General features: G+C 34.0%; 1 protein-coding gene across 1 annotated transcript in view; it reads left to right on the top strand.

Annotated features, from left to right (window-relative positions):
- LOC136030251 (ryanodine receptor-like) overlaps positions 1 to 22,347 on the top strand; it is a gene marked incomplete in the record, with an annotated part of 328,739 nt that overhangs the window by 64,721 nt on the left and 241,671 nt on the right. Inside the window, 5 exon segments of the mRNA XM_065709092.1 lie at positions 362 to 486; positions 3,201 to 3,401; positions 7,577 to 7,746; positions 14,528 to 14,718; positions 17,329 to 17,469. Of these exon segments, the coding sequence (XP_065565164.1) occupies positions 362 to 486; positions 3,201 to 3,401; positions 7,577 to 7,746; positions 14,528 to 14,718; positions 17,329 to 17,469 (828 nt within the window).

The following is a 22,347-nucleotide window of genomic DNA, read 5'->3' as shown; positions in this document are numbered from 1 at the left end:
CTTTTTTTTTAAGAAAGTTTTTTTCTGACGGAAGTTACGAGCAAAGTTGAATCTTAAAGCGACCAAAAATGATTGCTTCATAATTTTGGCAACATATGTAACCAAAACTGGCTCTAAAAAGCTAACTTGTGATTTCCTCTACATTTGTATAATTTAGTGGTGTACTGAAAACACAAAACGTAGCGAAATTACTCTTAAGAGTCGTAAGGTTCTTGACCAGCTTGCAGAAAACTACAGACTAATTTACAAGGGTCTCAATGTTTTTTTCCCTGGCCTTGATCTAACTTTTAGTATACACTTTAAACTTTCGAAAAGCTAAACCACTCTCAGTTTTATTTTATCCAGAAACTTTTATTTTCAGGGGTTTAGATCGTCTTCAAACAAATAGGAGAACTTCGACGCTTTTCCGTCAAGTTAGTCTGATAGAAATGATAAAACTATTAGAAGACTTAATTAATTATTTTGCAGAGCCGGAAGAGGATATAGGTAAGCACCAATTTATTATGTTGTTTATACAGTGTTAATTTGTCACCCCATGATGCCTTTAAGAGTTAAATTTTTTGCCATACCCCGCAAAAATCCAAAAGGGGTTACCCTCTTTATAGTTTTAGTCCCAACTTAATAAACTATATTATTTATTGAAAAATCTATTGCACACATAAGTAGAAATCTAGTAATGTTGATCTTCTGGCCAGTTTATGAAGTAGAAATTCTTACAAAATGATTTAAAGTGGCGAAACTTAGGAAATGCTATAACCTGATTCGAAATCTTGTCATGTTTGGACATACACTCTGAAGCCAATTTGACCATGAATATATCTTTTAATTGATCTGAAAGATATTATCTTTTCAGTTCTACTTTATAATTTCGTAATAATTTTATTAAACAACCTTTGTAATTTTCCCTTCGGTCTTTCTCAAATTGTCTATACACTGAAATTATAAAAAAAAGTGTCGAAAACAAACTCTTGATAGTCGTTGTAAAGAACAAACTGTCTCTCGGAAAATATGATCCAAACTATCTTTCAATCGTGGCAAAACTGAAAGCAGAAAGATGGCAAAATCATTGAATTTGTTTTCGTGTTTCATCCTTAATTTTCTGGGAAGTCTAATTAATTAAGATTTAACGGTAATGTAATTACTGAAAACAATTACTTGTTCGCTAGAATTAACCTAGACACTAAGAAAACAAGTTTAAAACTGCAAGGACCATAAACTGCTCTTATATTAATTGAATACAGTTCTAAGTGAGACGGCTAGTTTATCGGAAATGTTATGGCCTAGCCACGCTATAAAATAGTCACCGTTGCGAAAAAAAAACAGAACTAGACACTATTTCCAGCATTTATACTGACTGTACTGTATTTTGTTAGCAGTTTGTTGGGTCGAGCTGTGTTCAACTTTCTAGCGTAAACGTCTATGATTGATCAATCAGAGTGAAAATTTAAGGCCATTTTTTTTTAATCAGAAATGATGCTTAAAATAACAGTTTTCCTATATGTGTGATGAATTTAGAAAAATATACAAGGAATCAGTATTAACAGACAATAACTGGAAACAAATTAGTATTAATATAGTCTTTTAAAACCAATTTTCGGCTATCGCACTACAGGTACGACGATGAAATCAAGGAAAAGCGCATATATATATATATATATATATATATATATATATATATATATATATATATAATATATATATATATATATAAATATATATATATATATATATATATATATATATATATATATATATATATATATATATATATATATATATATATATATATATATATATATATATATATATATATATATATCTGGCACGTATGCAGGGGGGCCTTCGCCCCCCCCCCCCCGAAATTTTATGAAATGGGTAATTCCCCCACGGTTTCTTGGGATTTCTGGCAAAAGTAGGACATTTATTAAGAATCTAGATACATGTGTGAATCCTTTTTGAGGGATTTTAGAGCATGCAATTATCCGGTCAAGTCACTGCCCAATTATTAACCCATTTTCTGTCTAAGTTTTTACCCTCTTTGAAGTAATTAGCAATTGTGCTGTTTTTTTTTTTTTTTTTCGTGAAGAAAGTTTGCTTTCCACAGTAAAATAGAATTATCCTTGATTTTAGGGCGTTTATCCCCCCATTTCAGGATAAATTACAGCTTTTAATGGATCAATTTTGGAAACTATCATTTTTCATTAAAATCTACGTTTTTGCATAGAAGAACTACCCCTCCCCGACAGCACCCATATTGCACTATTAACCCTAAAATTTCCCTTTCAGTGGGATACAATAGATGAATCATTGGTTCCAAATCGCAATGAACATAACCTGAGCCTAAGACGTACTTTTGAGGCTTCAGTCTTCTTCCCCCCATCCGCTAGAATACTACAGATTAAAGTTAATCTGTATTTTCCAATATACGTTCTTTTTGCATTACTAAATAAACAAAAGTGCTACTTTATATCTCCTGTTTCGAAGGTTTTGGCCCCCCCCCCCGAAAAAAAATCCTTTGTACGTGCCTTATATATATATATATATATATATATATATATATATATATATATATATATATATATATATATATATATATATATATATATATATCAAGTACATGTATATGTGTCTTGTATGTATTACTACGCTGATCATCGGATCACCAAGAAACTTTAGGAAGTGTTTGAGTACACTTTTGTGAAGGTTTTATGCATAAAATCCCTCCCCCCCCTAGGCCCTCTTAACATTTCGAATACTTTTAATATTTCGAATACCCATGAAAACAAATTCTTGATGATTGATTATGTTCACATTATTCACATTTCATGGATATCGATTATCAAATAACCCCGGACGGATGACTTAATAATCCTAACCTAATGAAAGAAAAAAAAAGTATGAGAAATCGATCGTTATTTTATATATGGGAAAAATTTTCCCATGGGAATGGTCAGAAGAAATTTACCGTGGGGGGGGGAGGGGGGTTGCTTCCCTTGGGGACTTTCCGTGGGGGAATTATCCTGGGAGAGGGGAATTTTAATCGAATTTCTCTTCTTTTGAGATCGCTTGGTAAGCTAGTCGTAAATGAATTTTGCTTCCTTAAAAAAAAAAAAAAAAAAAACAGATACGACCTAGGTGTCTCTTGGATACTCTTCTGTACAGCAGCAAACAGCTTTCTTCAGCGACTTTTTATTTTTCAGAACATGAAGAAAAACAGAAAAAGTTTCGAGCCCTTCGGAACCGTCAGGACCTATTCCAAGAAGAAGGAATTTTGAACTTGATTTTAGATGCTATTGATAAAATCAATATCATAACAACCCAAGGGTATTTAGCCATCTTAGCTGGTGAAGAAGCCGGACAAAATTGGGATATAATTTCTGGTTATCTGTATCAACTTCTGGGTAAGATTTTTTCCCTGTTACGTTAAACACATTGTCCTCCTTAGGAATCCACAAAAATAAGTAGCTATACTAAGATTGGCATGAGACATCTCTTTCCATTGAGATGTAGGAAAGATAACAAAAACGGCTTATGCATGTATTTTATTTTAATATCAGTTTATATAATGCATTAGTATTTAAAGCCATTGTTTCATTGATCAGTTGATGTTCATAGCAAAGAAAAAATGAGAACGAATATGAACTCAAATTATAAGCTCAGAAACAAATAGCTTGTAAAACAGTTAAACAGTTCGTAGTATCGAACTGTAAGTAAGGAGCACCCGGCTCAATAGCAACCGAAACTATAGAAAACGTAATTTTAATGTGTATAGATATATCAAAAGAATCGTCTTATCATGCTGATTCCGAATGTATAGGTTTCATTAAGTTTAGTGTTGTTCATCAAAGGCTACGAGCCTGAAAAATTTGCCTGATTTTCAAAAAAGGGGGAGAAAACCCTCTAAAAGAAAAAGTATTAATTGAAAATCACACAATCAGATTCAGCGTTTCAGAGAATCCTACTGTATAGGTTTCAATCTCTTACCTGCAAAAATATAGAGTTGTGTATTTTTTGCCAAAAGAAAGATCACGGTTGCACGTTTATTTGTTTTTTTTTTTTCATGGTTGTTTGTATCGACCTAGTCGTCCTAGAACATCAGAAGAAGGCTCATTCGAGCGAAAATTAAAAGTTTGAGTGCCCTTTTTAAGTGACCGAAAAGATTGGAGGGAAACCAGGCCCCCTCCCACACCCTTTCCCCCCAAAATTCTCTAATACAATTTTGAGATCATCATTTTGTTCAGCATAGCTGAAAGGTCTAATAACTATGCCTTTGGAGATAACACGACCCCCCACAGCCCCTAGGGAAAGGTCATTAGATTACAAGATTTGCCCATTGTTTCTGTATAGTGTTTGTTACTGGGAAGTATGGATACATTTTTGAGTGGGAGACGGATTTTCTGCTGGGAAGATTTGTCAATGGTGAAGTTTTTCTTGGAGACGGAAGTTTCCGGGGGCGAACTTTCTAGGAGAAATTTTTCATGGGGAGAATTTGCCAGAGTTCCTAGACGAAATTCTTTTCGTCTTGCTTTCTCTGTGTCGACTAGGTTTCACGCTTGGAAATGTTAAGGGCAATTGCCCGGGGTAAATTTTCGCCAAGAAGGAATTGTCTAGAGGATATTACCTAAGGGAGGGGGACTTTTCCGTGAAGGTGGAGCTAGATTCCCTGGTAGTATTTAAAAACGATCAGAAATTAAATAGAAAAACAAGTATTTTTAACTGAGAGCAGGGAGCAATGTTAAAACTTAAAACGAACAGAAATTATTTTGATTGGGGTTGCCCCCTCCTCAATACCTCATTCTTTACGCTAAAGTTTGAATTGTGTCCTAATTCTTTAAGAACGACTCCTGAAACACAAGGGTCGTTTAACTAGAGCAATAAGAAACTTTTTTAAAAGTACTAAAAAACTTTAGCGTGAAGAGAGAGGTGTTTACTCTATTTGGCATAATGAACCAACTGTTGACAAAACATAAGGACAAAAAGGAAAGACAAACTAATGTATACCACCTAGGGCCATTTCTGGCCCAATTAGGGGAAGGAGTAATGCAAAATTATTAAGACAGATAGTTCTCTATATCTACAAAGAACATTTAATCAAAAATCTAAGGGTATTTTCATTTTTTTTTCCATCTGATTCCTGCCCTATAAGGCACCTTAATTAACCGTTAAGTATGGACACAGACAGGATAGCCTACAGATAAGTTAAGACTTGTGATTACATGGTTTTGTTGTGAAGCAAGTTGGGGATGGGTAGAGATACGAACCTTAAAACACCTCCTTGGGGCCTAATTGAGGCTGTAGCCTAGATTTATTTTTTAAAGTTCAATTCACCTAAGCCTAAGCTACCTAAAAAAAACCTTTCAATAAATCAAAATGTCTCTAAACTAGTCTTGTTTCCGTATGACCTTTCATTTGACATTTATGACATTTTAGCCATTGATGTGCCAATTTTTGCCAGCAGAAAGTCTTATTAAGCCAGCAGCAACTTGATAATTAAGGTAATTTCAGTTTTGACGAGAAAGATACTTTATAGCTTTGTATCAAAATATTTGACATATCTATGTCTTTGGGGATGACATGATCCCCCACAGCCTCCGGAGGAAGGGCTGCAAGTTATGAAATTTGTCCATTGTTTACACATACTATTTTCTTATTGGAAAATATACAGATATTTTCAGAGGTGTGGGATTTTCTGCGGATGGATTTTTTACTGGAAAAATTTTCCATTGGGATTGAAGTTTCCGAGGGTGAAATTTCCAAGGAAAATTTGAAACAGGGGTAATTTGTTAAAATTCACACATGAAATTCGTTTTATATGTCTTACTTTCGCGTTGGCGACCCCATTTTCAATGTGGAGATGCTCTGATATATTGTCCGGGGGAAACTTTAGATTTGGAATTTCCTGAGGGATTCTTACATAGGGAGGATTTCCCCCGGGAAAAGTTCTCCATAGGGGAATTATCACCAGGGGGAATTCTTGATGGGGAATTTTCCAAGGGAGACACATTTTCAGTTGGGGGGGGGATTTCCGGGAAAAATTTTCCACGCGAAGGAATTCCACCATGACTTGAAAAAAGGCCAGAAATTAAATAAAAACAGGTCTTTTTCAAATAAAAGTATGCAAAGGAGTATTTTTCAGCCATAATCGTCCGCAAGAAATTTTCTAGGGGGAATTCTCAGTGAGGATGGAATTGTGCTGGAGTGTTTTCGTGGGTGGAATTTTACTTTCGTGGGGGAATTTAGGGGAATTTTACTTGGGAGGAACTTTCTATGGATTAGGTTTTTGTGAGGAATTGTTCATGAAGGGGAGGTAGATATCCTGGGGTTATTTAAAAACGATCAGAAATTAAATAACTAAAACTTCTTTTCCTACTGAAAGTAAGGAGTAACATCAAAACTTACAGCAAAAAGAAATTACTCCGTATATGAGTGGGGCTGTCACTTCCTCTGTATCCCGCTCTTTACGTCAAAGTACGTTCTTATATCCCAATTCTTTAAGAACGATTCCCGAAATACAAGGGCCATTTAATTAGCATTAAGTTCTTTTTTAAAAGTAATAGAAAACTTTAGCGTGAAGAGAAGGGTATAGAGTCATTGAAAAACAACAACTTAACGCGCTTAATTCCCGTCCCAGCACAACAAAATTGTAGCAAAATCCCCAAAACTACGCAGAAATTATATCAGAATTAATAAATGAATCGTACGTTAGATCTGAAGACTTTAAGGAGAAGCTATAAGTGTCAATCTATTTTCTTCCCTTTGCTCCATTAACATAGACGAGTCCCCGAGGATCTGCAATTGGAGTGCATTGATTTTCAATGTATTTAAACAATGAAACTCCAGGATGAAACTTTTTTTTAATTGGCCCTTTTTTGGAGGGGGGAAATCGTCCACACATTTTCATAAGAAAAGGGGTGCTTTCGGTGTATTTTCAATTTTATGGAGGCACAATTTCAAAACAAGACACCTGGCAACACTGATTGGACGCCTTATTCATGAGAAGCAGTGTCAGATGTAGCAGTGAAAGGTAAAAAATAAATAATCTCAGTGTAGCAATTTCAATTATATTTTAAGTTAAAATTTATATTAAACTTAAAAGGGTTGACATACAGTTATATTGTTCAATTTAGATTTCAGAACCAGATTATACACGAAAAAACGAATATTTAATGCAATTTTAAAATAGCTTGCATAATTTACAATTAATATTCTAATAAAAGTAACATCAATATTTTAGTTATTTTATGCATAAAGTAACTGACTTATCTGTAGATCCTATTTAATGTGTACAAAACTGAATCTTATGGCCCACAAACCAATTCACTCTAATGACCATTGTCCTTTTCCAAAAAAGATTGGACATGCCTGTTCGAAACAAACTAGCTTCGTTGCTGAGTTTCCAGTCCATTGATATTCTTATATTTTAGTAGGATCTTGTTTATTTGGAATTTGGAGCCTTAAGCTCCTTTTTGTTTTTACAGGATAAAACTTATCCTTTAAATCGGCTTAATAATCAGTATAAATTACGCCTTATACTTTACTGTGCATATAAAGGTTTATCATTGTCTGTCTTTTTTAGCCGCAATAATCAAAGGGAATCATACAAATTGTGCTCAATTTGCCCAGTCTCATCGGCTTAATTGGCTATTTAGCCGACTCGGCTCCCAGGCATCTGGAGAAGGCACGGGGATGCTTGATGTACTACATTGTGTGCTTATTGATTCACCAGAAGCATTGAATATGATGAAGGTAACATATAAATTAAGTTCTTTCTTGGAGCAGAGCTTTCAATTTAAGAAACTTCAGCCGTATGAAAATGAGTATATTATCAAAGATATATCATCATCTAAATTCTACCTCAGATTACATAGGACAAACTTCCTCAAGGGGGCTTACAATCTGTGACTGTCCTTTTTATGAGTGGATCATTAGATATCTTTGAAGTCTGAAAAAGCCACCATCCCAGACACCTCTAAACAGTAGCATTCAAGCTGTATTTGAATCACCTTTATGATTCACGTTTCAAATAGTTCCTGGTAACGAACTCTAAGTAAGAAGCGAACCGGCTCAATAGTAACATAAGCTCTAAAAACATAACTTTGATATTTATAGATGTATCAACAGAATTGGAGTTTCATACTGAGTTCAAATATATAAGGTTATCAATGGCTACAGTATTACAACAACCAATATTAAGAAGTTTATTCTCGTCATCATCTATTATTCTTATGTTTGCATTCTCTTTGAGTGAGTTTTACTTCTTTGGGAAAAAATTATATGTGTGACTTTTGACAAATTTCTATTCCCCCGCCTCTTAATCTTGATAAATTCCCATTTCATATGTCCTTAACTCTAAAAAAATCCAATTCATCTCTCTCAGACTTTGATAAATACACCTTATTTGCCTATTTCAGTATCTAATACACCACTTGTAAGACTTGTAATAGTGTCCGTGTCTGAAGAAATCTTGATAAATTTTCCACTTCATGCCACTAAGTCTAAAAAGAATCCGATTCATTTCTTTCTGACTTTAAAAAATTCTGCGTTAAAAAACTCTATCCCAAAAAATTATGTCTCAAAGAAAAGAAAAAAAAATGTTGCTACAAACATTATTTTTCTAATCAAAAATCACGACTGATATATTTATATCATCTTCATTTTGCATTTTAAAATATAACTTGATTTTTTTTTGTTATAATTATATTTAATGTGATTTTAAAATATGAAAAAAAGTTAATTAAAAAACGTCACAACAAATATTAAATTTCTAATAGAAAAAATCACGACTGACATGTTTATATCACCTTCATTTTGTATTTTTTAAATATCACAAGTGAATTTTCTTTTGTTATAAGTATATTTAGTGTGATTTTAAGAGATAGCAAAAACGTTGAAAAAATTTTAGTTAAAATAAATCGAAGAAAAAATTGTTCAGATCCAAATATAATTAAACTTCTAAGAAGTTAAGCTCGAAAACTACCCGAATGCAGTTTTTGTGTACTTTTTAGTTTTTATATTGCTCTTTACCGTCCCCTGAAGGTCCAACTTCAAAAGATTTTAAGATTGAATTCAAAATTTCGAGAATGGCAAGTAATGAGAGATATTTTTTAAACTAAAGATGATATATGGTATACAAAAACTACAATATAGTGTCAATATAAATTTAAGGGATTGGTTTGACGTATTAATAGTATACTACTCGTTTCATTTAATTGTTACTCATAAAGTGATATGTGTGTATTTTCTCAAGCACAGAAAATTCTCATAAAACTTAGGCTGGGAAGTTTTTATAGATTTGAGGCCTTTCCGAGAAGGAATTTCCGAAAAAGAAATTGTCTAGAAACCCATGTACTAAAGAATCAGATCTCGTCCTTGGGGTTATGTATTCTCTATCAATATTTGGAACAGCTGATATCGATATGTGGGACAGTTGAAAACTGAATTGAATATGGAAATTTTTGACATGCACTTGTCAATTAATAGTTTATCGTTGGGTACATTACCCTTTACGATTAGGACTACCACTCCAAAAAAATCGAAAAACACTCTTTTCTCTGACTTCCTCTTGAACAGTATTTAGTCCCTTCCCACATTCATAGAATGGGAGAACTGCTCGGCCATAGAATCCAATTGTGTTTATATGGCCTAATATTGTACTCCACATGTCTCTATTGTAAATATACATATTATAGTTGACATACCGGTAATTGCAGGACGCTTCACTATAGTCCGTATTCAGATATAAAAATGCGCACTAGAAACTTACCCCAGACGAGAACTTCTTTAAACCAACGTATTCGCAATCAAAAAGACCAAACATCTTTGAAACTTCTGTAATACCTTGATTTAACTGATATCTTGTCAGTATTTGCAAGATTACATACAGGTTTAAAAAAGAACTAGATCCAAACAGAAGTAATCAGCTTCTCCATTAAACAATAATAGCAAACAACCGTATGTGATTTTTATATTAAAATGTTAAATATATAAACACGTACGATTCAATGGCATAGCAAGTGCATGAAACTATTGCTTAGAATGTATTTCTTAGAACATGTTAGTATCGTTGACTTGTTGGTTCAGTTAGCTGACGCATCGTTCTTTTACCGTAGAAAATCTCAGATCTAACATTTGATTCCTACACTAGACAAATTATTAATAAACTCCATTGACGTGGACGAACGTATAAATAGGGTTGTATTCAGTTCGTTTAATTTTTAATTCACAATGTGATATGGAAAGATTTTTGTCAATGTATTTCTCAGGACAGCTATTTAGCATCCCCTTGTTAGTTCGGTTGACTATCACGCTATTTCTTCTTCCTCGGGAGTCTCCAGTTTAAATCCTACACCAGTCAAATATTTCTGAAATCATCAGAAAATGCTTAGCGATCATTTTAGGTCATTGCGCAATCTTTTTTCGTAATAACATCAAGAAAGGTAGAACCACCTTGTCCAGGTTTGTCCAGAGGAAACTGTTACTCAAGAGGGCTTTAGGCAGTCGCCTTTAACGGTTTTTTTTAGATCTCGTTGGTTTTCCAGTACACCATTAAATTCGTTCTGTCCGTATTCGTCCAGAGTTTATTGGTCCCCCAAATACCTTAAGCAATAACTACAAGTAACTCAAGGCCAGAGGAATCAATTGCGTAATTAACACGGAAAACAAAAAAGACCACACCCAATTGGAAGCAGTTATAGTTGTTTAACTAGTTAATGAAAATGAAATTGCTGAGAAATCAATTGTGCAAGAGTTCATTGCTTTTCCAAGTGCCTTAGGGCTATGTCATTGGGCAACTAACATTCAAGGCCAGAGAAATCGATTTGCAAGACTTCATTGATCTTCAAGACTGCTTTAGGGAATCGCCGATAAACCTTTTTCATGATATTAAACCAATAAGCAAAACAAGAGTAGTGGGAATAGGAGCAGGCAAAGTATAACATAACATACTACTAATACTTGAATTTTTGCATTGTTTTTCAAATATCACCGTGTATTAGAAACTAAGAATTTCATTCTTAATATACTTTTTTGATCAGAGATCTCCTACGGCGTGGGAGCAACCACCTGATATGTTCTGGCTACTATTTAAAAAGGTCATAATGAAAACACGGCATTGTGATCGTAGTCCTACCGATTTAACTCGAATCAATGAAATGAATAGTTCTGAAGGTTTTGCTGCAGTTTTACTTATTTTTACTTAAATAGTAATCTTGGTCGTAAGAATAAGTCTGTAAAACCTACGAATTCTCCTCCTGACATTTCAACTCGAGACAGTTATGATCAATCTGTGTTCTGTGATGTTAAAAAAAAAAAATTAAATAAAGAATAGTTGCTCAAAGTTTTGACAGTCTATTGATTTATGTGCTTGATGTTTCCAGGCGAACTTTTTACTTTTTCTTCTCTTAGATTCTTTTAAAGGTATTTTCAGAGTGTTGACTTAGAAAAAAAAGAGCAATGAAACCGAGCTTTTAAGAGGTATATGGGATAGATAAGAAAAACAAAGATTTCCTTATACATTTATTTGTTTTCTTTTGTCAAAAGTGTTTCTGAATGGGTCATTTAAAGGACAAAGTTTTACAAGGCTACAATTGTGAAATGAGCGGACTAAAATAAATTATGTAGTCTGCAAGTTTCCCCACTTGCTTCCAGTTTCCACCACTGTTTTTATCAAAGGGTTTTTTAGCTTATTTTATTTATTTATTTATTTATTTATTTTTTCATCCAATAGCTTGTAAACTAAAAAGCTTGTAAGCATAACATACAAAATGAAAATCAAAAACTGGCAACTGCTGGAATATTTAATAAAAATCAATGGTAAACTTATGGTTGACAATATACATCACTGTAAAAAATGTATTTACTAACTCAGTCTTAAAACTAGGAACGTTACAAGTAGTGACACAACTATCATGTAATAAGTTCCAAAGTTTTATTGATCTATTTATAAAAGATATATCAGCTATTTTGGATTTTGGTGAGGGCGGGGGGATAAAGTTACAATGCGGTTTGCCTGGTTGATGTATAATGGCTTCTTTGAAAGAAATTTTCTGGATCCAAATTTACAATGCCGTTTACAATACCATTGACACTGAGAAGATCAGAGCGCTTCAAACGGAAGTGAAGGCTCGGCAATCCTAACGCCTCTAAACGTTTTGAATACGACAAATGCCTCAGGTAGGGAATTAGCTTTGTAGCAGATCTTTGTACTGATTCAGTTTTCTTGCTATCATCTTTATTTATATGGTTGCATACTGGAAAGTAATATTCTAGGATAGGGAAAACCTTTGAGTTGTATAGATTAAAAAAAAATTCGCATTTAACTTCAAAAATGCTCTTTTGGTTATATACAATGTAAACCGTACTCTACCCCGAGTGCGAATGCGAATTTCAAACCGACTTTCTACATATAATGCATGTCAGCACACTTTGAAGTGTTTAAAACCATGTAGTTTACCCTGCTCCATTCACTTAAACTTTCTGTATCCTCCTGGAGTACTTTTTCATCTTGTACCGAGCCAACTTTCCTATGCAACTTCACATCATCAGCGAAAATTTTAACTTTAGAACTTCTTATAACTGACGGTAGATCATTATATATGGAGAATAAAATCGGACCTAAGCAACTATTCTGTGGAACCCCGCTACTAACTAATATACTTGACAATTCCGCCTGACCAAAAACAAAAGCTTGACTTCTACCAATCATGAAACTTTCAATCCAACTACGTATACGCTTACCGAGATTTTGGAGTTTTGAATTAGTTTGGAGTAGCATATTTTGCCGAAGGCCTTAAAAAATCGAAATGTATGCAATCAAATTAGACACCTTCGTCAGCAAACTGCTAAAAGTCTTTTATGACCCCCAATAATTGCGTACTACATGAGCGCTTATGCCTGTATCCATGTTGTGCCTCTGACCATAGCCCATTTTCTTCATAGTGTAACCGTATACGATTAACCAAAATTCATTCCACTATTCTGCAAAATATTGAATAAGAACTAGAAATTGGTGTATAAGGTTGAAAAGAATTACGTCTACCAGACTTGTATAGCAGCTTCACAAGAGGTTCTTTTCATCCACTTGAAAGAGATCCAGCCAAAAACGACCGATTGAACGGTATGAGAAGCGGCTCGCATAAAACTAAAACTGATGCCATATTTTTTTTAAATAATATTTGCAATACGTCAATATCTGGGCTTTTACCTGTATCCAACGTTCTCAGCGCTTTCAAAACCTTGGAAACAGAAAATAAACGGTCATCAGTTACTCCATTCGTACTAGTTAAATCACTCCTGATACTAAATTCCAACTCATTTTTTGTTGAACTGTCTGTCCCAGAAACTTCAAAGCTACTATTGAAAATACAATTGAGATTCTTGGCTTTACCGACTTCCTTTTCCATAAGAATGGTAGCCTACATTCCGTAAGAACACTGGACGACTGATCGCGCCATGGGAACTGATAGTGGTGCTATACTCACATTTGTGCTTCAAAGAACATACTTCTAACAGTCTTTAACAGAAGAGATAGAAGTCACTCGCATGGGGCGCCAATCCGGAAAAAGTTGAAGCCGGGGGTGAATTTTTCAGAAATATATAGGAAGGGGCAACTTTAATGTTTTAATCTATACTATAATATATAGGGAGGGGGCAAAAATGTCAATTACTGCAGTGTCCCCTCCCTCTCATTTGACGTATCTTGCCACCTGATATGAATTTATCAATAATACAATTTGTTATAAACATAACATGATTAGTTAAGCTTGTGGAGTAAAAGCTGGTTGTTGTCTAATGGTGACTAATGAGTATCTGAGATACAATCCCGACATAAGAATTGTCAATGATTTATGCTATAAAGGCAAAACATTTAATAGAAGAGATAGAAGTCACCCAATCATATAAAATATTTATAGGATTAGACGATTAGTTGCAGCTAGTGGGGTCAGTACTTCGGCTTCTATCGATTTTTGAGCATATCTAACAAATTTGCAATTCATCCTGATAAAATGAATATACCAAAATTGCCCAGATTTCACAAATTGATTGAAAATAAAAGTTGAAACACTGAGTGGAATAAAAGCTAGCAGTTACTACGAAAAATCTGATAGATATGCAAATTATAAGACTGTTTTGTTAACGAACACTCATTCCAATTCATTCCTCACTGTCTGGGTTTTATTCAACACTTCATTTGTAGATTTTTGACGATAGTTTTTCAAGGAGAAGTAAAGGACTACTAAAAAAATGATCAGAGTTAAATTCAAATACTTCCAAGCGTTAAACTACCACGATTCACCTTCAATAAATGAATGAAACAGAAATTACAATGAACAACTAAGTCAAATTAAGAAAGTACAGAAACTACCGTACAAAGGGGTAGGGCTAATACCCACTATGCCTATTAAAAACCAGAATATAATTTGCACTTAGCTGAAAATAGCCTTTATTTTAAACAATTCCTTTATATCTTACAAGAATATTGCTTATGTACGTCTTATGAAAATTACATCACCTGTTTTAATTTCCTTAGGAAGAGCACATAAAAGTAATCATTTCCTTGCTTGAAAAGCACGGTCGTGATCCAAAAGTTCTCGATGTCTTATGTTCTCTTTGTGTTGGCAATGGTGTCGCTGTGCGAAGCTCCCAAAATAATATAGCCGATTATCTGCTTCCGGGAAGAAATCTTTTGCTCCAGACACAAGTAATAGACCATGTTAGCAGGTGAGTAGCATTTAACTATTGCTTGTTTTTTTTCTAATAGTTTCTGGATAAGAAATAGCTCCGATTTTGTTTTACATTTGCTTCTAGCATTTTGGAAAAATATTAAAACAAAAATATTTAAATTTGTCAACTTATTTTTGTTTTGGAGCATTCAAAGAAAGGGCTGTAAGTTATTCAATTTGCCCATTGTTCAGACATAGGGTACATTTCTTAGGGTGGAAATTTTGCAGGGGAGAGAATTTTCCACGGGAAGAGTTCTCCATGGAAAGGAAAGTTTCTGGGGGATCTTACCAGGAGAAATTTTACAGAGGGGGGGGGGAATAAAATAAATCATGGTGTTGCCTCTAAATTAAATTTAAATTAAAAACGGGCGAAGATTAATTTGAAAACGAAGCAATATAAAAAAAAAACAAGAACATTGACTTAGGAGCAAAATTGAGAACGTATCCTGACAACAACTAACTAACCTAAAACGCTTTTCATAGTCTTACACCAGATGTGATAAAAGTAATCTTCAGTATACAATTTAAATTATCTTAAAACTTAAGCATAAAAATATATTACTTTAATAACCACAAAGTCATTGAACAGCACCAACAATAATGGACTGATTCTTAAGGTAGCATCCTCGTCTCACCAGCTGTAACACCAATAGTAAATATATATATATATATATATATATATATATATATATATATATATATATATATATATATATATATATATATATATATATATATATATATATATATATATATAGTTTTAAAAGGTAAAAAAACGTCCTAGTATTTCTCGAAATGAAGAATATATAAACCATAATATGAACTTTGGAAATCTGGTTATTTCTCGCTAAACAACGGAAAAGTTCAAGTTATGAAACAAATTCTAAAACTAGTCTATAGTCATAATATTATCAAGATGGCTTTACTTTGAACTTGCCTGCTAAATAATCATACGAAAAAAGAGCAACAATCCTAAAATGCTTTACTTTTTTTCAAAAATTGTCCTTAATCGTTTATGCTTGCTACGCTCTATAAGTCCCTTGTCCGCCCGATTCTTGAGTATGGACATTGTTCTACAAGACCATACTACAACAAGGACATAGATGCTCTCGAAAATGTTCAGAGGAGGATAACTAAATTCTCTCCCAGGTTACGCTTCCTTCCCTACGAAGAGCGGCTAAGAAAGCTTGAAATCCCAACCCTCGCCTATAGATTCCACCGTGGTGATCTTATTGAAATGTACAAGCTCTGCAATGGAGCCTATGATAACGTACCAGCCCAGAGAATCGTGCAGTTCAATAAAAATCATCTCCGAGGACATCAGTACAAAGTGAGTATGGAACGTTTTTACAAGGACATGGGCCGATGGACTTTCGGCAACCGAGTTTTTCAGCATTGGAACAACTTACCAGAAAGAGTAATCTGCTCCACAAACCTACGGACATTCAAGAAGGAAGTTGATGAATATTATTCAAGTGACATTTTCTCCTTATGCAAATTTAGAAGAAATGCAAATTAAGATTTTTGTTTTGTAGAGGCTTAACGGCCTGCCATCAAATTTGCGAATATATATACTTATATTTTATTTATTTATTTGTATTAATTTAATCGATATATTTTAGATAGTCTGTTAAGGAATAACTTTTTATCGTTTTAATTTCCCACTTCGCTCTTTACTTTTTTCAGAAAAGCCTCGTTCTTTTAAATAATACTTTGTAAAAACTGCTCAGCTCATTGCAAGAAAACTGTTCTTGGTTAGATATAAGCAACAATCTCCGATCCAAAATGGTTAATTCATATTTGCAGCTTGAAAAAAAAACCTAAGGTGAGGTTACTTATCAATGAAACATACCTTTAAAAACCACACTTGTTCCTGGACGGTTGACCATTAATATGAAGTCTTCTTGGGTTTGATGAACATTAAAAAAACTTCTATAAAATTTGCTAGTTTGTGTATAGTTTTCAAGAACTGTAATTGATTTTCATTATTATCGACGATGCGGACCTAAGGATAAATTCAGGGGGTTTATAGGAAGGTGGGCAAAGTTGAAGATCTAAACATGGTGGGAAGGATGGAAAATATTTGTTAATAATTTTGCATCAAGTGATTTAACATTGCAACCAAGTTGTTTCAGCAGCAATTGCAGAACCCTAAATTTCTAAAGGAAATTTTTTCCCATAGTTTCTTTTTTTTGAGGTTGACTCTTCCTTAAGCTGACTTGTTTGGATGACCACATAAGTTAAAGAAGAGCTAATAAGGAATGGCCGCCTACCCGACTCCCACTCTGAAAGCTTGGTTTGTTAAAGCTTGAGAGTTTCTGGTAACTCATATTGCATCTTAAAAGTGGCTGATTTTTGGCTTAGACGATAGAAAAACAACAAAACAAGCTCTCAATGATGTCTTCTAGGTGTTAGTTGTATAAAACTGGTTTGCCCTTGGATTTTCCGCCCCGTTCAAAAGAGGGTGGGGGATCAACCTCACTAGAGTGTTATCCAAAGACAGTTTAACAATCTGCCAAATTTGCCGCAGTAATACAATCGATTTACCTAGCATTCCCTGTATCAGTATCCTTCTGTTTGCATTGCTAATATGCTCAAAATTTTCCAGTGTTCGTCCAAACATCTTTGTTGGCCGTGTTGAAAATTCCGCTGTCTATCAAAAGTGGTACTTCGAATTGACAGTTGATCACATTGAAACAGCAACTGACTTTAATCCTCACTTAAGAGTCGGATGGGCCAACACTTATGGGTAAGCTACATCTTATTTTCTTATAGATAGGATAGGTGAAGCAGGAAACAGAGAGAAAGAGAAGGATATATATATATGCACACATAGAGAGAGAGAGAGAGAGAGAGAGAGAGAGAGAGAGAGAGAGAGAGAGAGAAGGAAGTCACCCGTAATCTATGAGATAGAAATATAGGTTTTTGTTCCAGTTACTGCTTGTTTCAACCAGACAAAAAAAAAATCAACGACAACCACCGCTCCCCGTTGTCATTGACGCACATTAGGTACGTAAATACATTCTTGTCTGGCTAAGAGAACCCACAAGGGAATGCAAGCAGTTTTCTAGAACAAAATATGCTGACAGTTCAATATTTTGTAATATTCTGAAAACATTTGATGAATTTCATAGCGAACATTTTTTTTCGAACCTTAGTCCTCCCTCAGGAAAAATTTTATCAGGCTTATCGAAGTAGAACTTCGTTCAAGTAGCCACTGCTTGCAGACCACAAGGCCAAAACCAATTAGCTGTAGAAAGAAGAAGAAAAAAAATGAAAATCTTCCATTTTGAAATTATCAATTTATGTAGACAACTCTAAAAAGTCAAGATTTTGTGCAGTTGAAATATTCGAGTGAATGTTTTCTTTTCTTTTCTACTCAGCCATAGACCAGAGACTTGTTGTTTATCTTTGGATTTCTTTTTTTGTACAGTCAAAATTTGTTCAAAATCAGGTGCTGAACCTAGAAACAAGGCGTCGAGTGAAATTTGACGATTGTAGTTTTAAATGTTGATCATAAAAGATATCACACGTGTGTGTTGAAAGGTAAAATGGGTACATCACATGGGATAGCCTTGTGTCCTTCTTTTTGTAATATTGGAATACATGATACACCATTTGATGATGGGACATCTAGAGCACGTATTTTTGTCGATGATCAAGCTTTTTAGGCTATGGGAAGAAACATCAACGCAGTCTCAAAGCCGTGTTGTAACAGCTGGAGATTTGGACAGATTGTATTGATTTCACTTTCTCTTTACATAAAACCGAAACTATGCTCATCACCAGAAATAAATTCCATCATTGCTCACATGTTGACAATAAAGAGTGAAAAAACGGACTCTGTAAATCAAATAAAGCTTCTAAATGGAATTACTGATAGGAATCTTGATTGGAATCCTCACATAGAACACAAGAAGCATAAATCAGAAATCTAAATGCCATGAAATCCGTAATAAAAACTATTTGGCAACAAGAAGTATTGTGGCAACAATCACATGGAAACTCGATAAGAAACGTTGTGACAGCACATAAATACATCCAGTAAAATGAAGAATTGTAAAACCAAGTCTCTTCTTCACTGTTACTAGTCATAACAAATGTAATAAAATAAACATTTTAAAAGAGCTATTCAAATGTTTTCAATTTGATCACAGTTTATAAATGATATGCTAAAAGTCCACATTCTCAGTAAATTAACTGTTTGGAGCATTGTCAATTTGAATCTGTAAATAATAAGGGTGATATAACATGGCATAGTTATGCAAAAAGTTTCCAGTTACAACTTCTCTTCGGATTTTCTACATTTTTATACAGATGGATTAAAAACTGGACATGGGAAACCACTTCCTCTCAGTGGAGTCTCAAAGCAGGGAACCATAAACGAATTTAAGCTACTAGCCAAAATATCGAAATTTAAAGTACGAGTCGTTAATATTGAGATTAAATAAAAAAAAAACTAATTTTTTTAGCTGAAAGTAAGGAGCGACATTAAAACTTAAAACGAACAGAAATTACTCCGTATATGAAATGGGTTGTCCCCTCTGCAATTCCTCGCTCTTTACGCTAAAGCTTTTAATTGTTTTAAAAAGCAGAATTGTGGCAAAGAGTCGAACTTTAGCGTAAAGAGCGAGGAATTGCAGAGGGGACAACCCATTTCATATACGGAGTAATTTCTGTTCGTTTTAAGTTTTAATGTCGCTCCTTACTTTCAGCTAAAAAAATTAGTTTTTTTTTATTTAATTTCTGAACGTTTTTGAATTAATGCATGTTTGGTTTTGGCTCTCCGCACATAAATTATTAAAATGAAATATGTATATTAATTCTTTTTTTTGGCTAAATGGCTTTCTCTTAGTTTTGATCAGACGATTTTGAGAAATAAGGGGTGGAGAAGGAGGCCCAAAATGCGATTCTTTTGATGTAGCTATTGATATCAAAATTCAATTTTTTAGAGTTTTGGTTACTATTGAGCCGGGTCGCTCCTTACTACAGTTCGTTACCACGAACTGTTTGAAAACTTCAGGATATTCAGGTGCTAATCTTGTAAAGTATTCCGGAATAGTTATTTACTCTGACTGGAAAGCGTCTATTGATGTCATGAAACATGTGAATAGAGCTGAGATGTCAAAGAGAGAAGTAATTGCCTTTTTTTCTCGGTTTACATCTGTTAGCACAAAGTTAGTACATTTGTTAGTACACTTTTGACAAAGGTGTTCTTAGGGTATTTATAAAGGACTTTATTTAAAGTTCTCTGAAAATTTGTCTTGGCGATCTGGCATTACAATTACCTTATTGACAAAGTAGCAAATTTTCAACGCTTGGACGTTGTCAGATTTACGCTTGTCTTGACTGGAGTCACACCAACTATACTTAACCACAGTAGTTTGAGGTTTGAAAGCACCCATTATATTTAATTTTAGAGTAAAATATTACAGCCACTGACTTGGAATCGATTCAAGCTCATTCAAGCTAATTGAAGCTCAAAACGACCAAAAACTACTATTAAAGAATAAATGAAAGCCAAAAAGAATAAAAGTTAAATAAACAATTATAGCAAGCAAACAAACATACAACAGGTACCAAAAAATGAATAAATAAATCTTAAAACGAGTTGCACTTAAGTTGAATATGCAAATTAAGCTTAAAAGGAACAAAGAATACTACAAACAAGAGTTTGGCTACTTCCCGCTTCCCTAACTGTTAAAGTCTGAAGCTGTAAATAATAAGGGTGATATAACATGGCATAGTTATGCAAAAAGTTTCCAGTTACAACTTCTCTTCGGATTTTCTACATTTTATACAGATGGATTAAAAACTGGACATGGGACACCACTTCCTCTCAGTGGAGTCTCAAAGCAAGGAACCATAAACGAATTTAAGCTACTAGCCAAAATATCGAAATTTAAAGTACGAGTCGTTAATATTGAGATTAAATAAAAAAAAAACTAATTTTTTTAGCTGAAAGTAAGGAGCGACATTAAAACTTAAAACGAACAGAAATTACTCCGTATATGAAATGGGTTGTCCCCTCTGCAATTCCTCGCTCTTTACGCTAAAGCTTTTAATTGTTTTAAAAAGCAGAATTGTGGCAAAGAGTCGAACTTTAGCGTAAAGAGCGAGGAATTGCAGAGGGGACAACCCATTTCATATACGGAGTAATTTCTGTTCGTTTTAAGTTTTAATGTCGCTCCTTACTTTCAGCTAAAAAAATTAGTTTTTTTTTTATTTAATTTCTGAACGTTTTTGAATTAATGCAAGTTTGGTTTTGGCTCTCCGCACATAAATTATTAAAATGAAATATGTATAGTAATTCTTTTTTTTGGCTAAATGACTTTCTCTTAGTTTTGATCAGACGATTTTGAGAAATAAGGGGTGGAGAAGGAGGCCTAGTTGCCCTCCAATTTTTCGGTTACTTAAAAAGGCAACTAGAACTTTTAATTTTTAACGAACGTTTTATAAGTAAAAAATATACGTAACTTAAGAATTAACTTACATAACAAACTTTCATAACCTTATATTTTTATTATGTATACGAGGAGGTTTGTACCCTCGTTAATACCTCGCTCTTTACACTAAATCGTAAGTTTTGTCCCAATTCTTTAAGAATGACCCCTGAATCAGAAAGGCCGTAAAATAAATAGTTGAAATTACTAAATACTTTAGCATAAAGAGCAAGGTATTTATCTCCTCCTAAATACCTCGCTCTTTATGCTAAAGTATTTTTAAAACCTTTCATATGCGTTATAATCTCTGTTCGTTTTAAGTTTCAATGCTACTTCTTCCTTTCATTTGAAGAACCATTTTCATGTTTATTTTTCATTGTTTTCTTATAGTAATGCAAGAGAATCCTGCGCCCTTTTCATTGAATTTTTCTTCCCCCGTGACAGATTCCTCCAAGGAAAGATCCTCCACCATAGCCCCCTCTCGTTAGCCCCACCCCCAAACAAAATAAAATCCCCCTGAAAACGTCTGTGCACTTCCCAATAACCATTATTAAATGTAAACACTGTTCAAAGTTTGTAACTTGCAGCCCCTCCCCCAGTGACTGTGGGGGAGTAAGTCATCCCCAAAGACATAGTTATTATGGTTTTTGACTATGCTGAACAAAATGGCTATCTCAAAATTTTGATCCGTTGACTTTGGGAAAAAAATGAGCCTGGGAGGGGGCCTAGGTGCCCTCCAATTTTTATGGTCACTTAAAAAGGGCACTAGAACTTTCCATTTCCGTTAGAATGAGCCCTCTTGCGACATTCTAGGATTACTTGGTCGATACGATGACCCCTGGGGAAAAAAAAAAAACAAAACAAAAAAACAAACAAATAAACACGCACCCGTGATTTGTCTTCTGGCAAAAAATACAAAATTCCACGTTTTTGTAGATAGGAGCTTGAAACTTCTACAGTAGGGTTCTCTGATACGCTGAAACTGATGGTGTCATTTTCGTTAAGATCCTACGACTTTTAGGGGGTGTTTCCCCCTACTTTCCGAAATAAGGCAAATTTTCTCAGGCTCGTAACTTTTGTTGGGTAAGACTAAACTTGATGAAACTTATATATTCAAAATCAGCATTAAAATGCGATTCTTTTGATGTAGCTATTGATATCAAAATTCAATTTTTTAGAGTTTT

The sequence above is a fragment of the Artemia franciscana genome, chromosome 8 (genome assembly GCF_032884065.1).
Source record: "Artemia franciscana chromosome 8, ASM3288406v1, whole genome shotgun sequence".
NCBI lineage: Eukaryota > Metazoa > Arthropoda > Branchiopoda > Anostraca > Artemiidae > Artemia > Artemia franciscana.
Note: the sequence above shows the minus strand (reverse complement) of the source record. Positions and strands in the feature narration are given on the sequence as shown.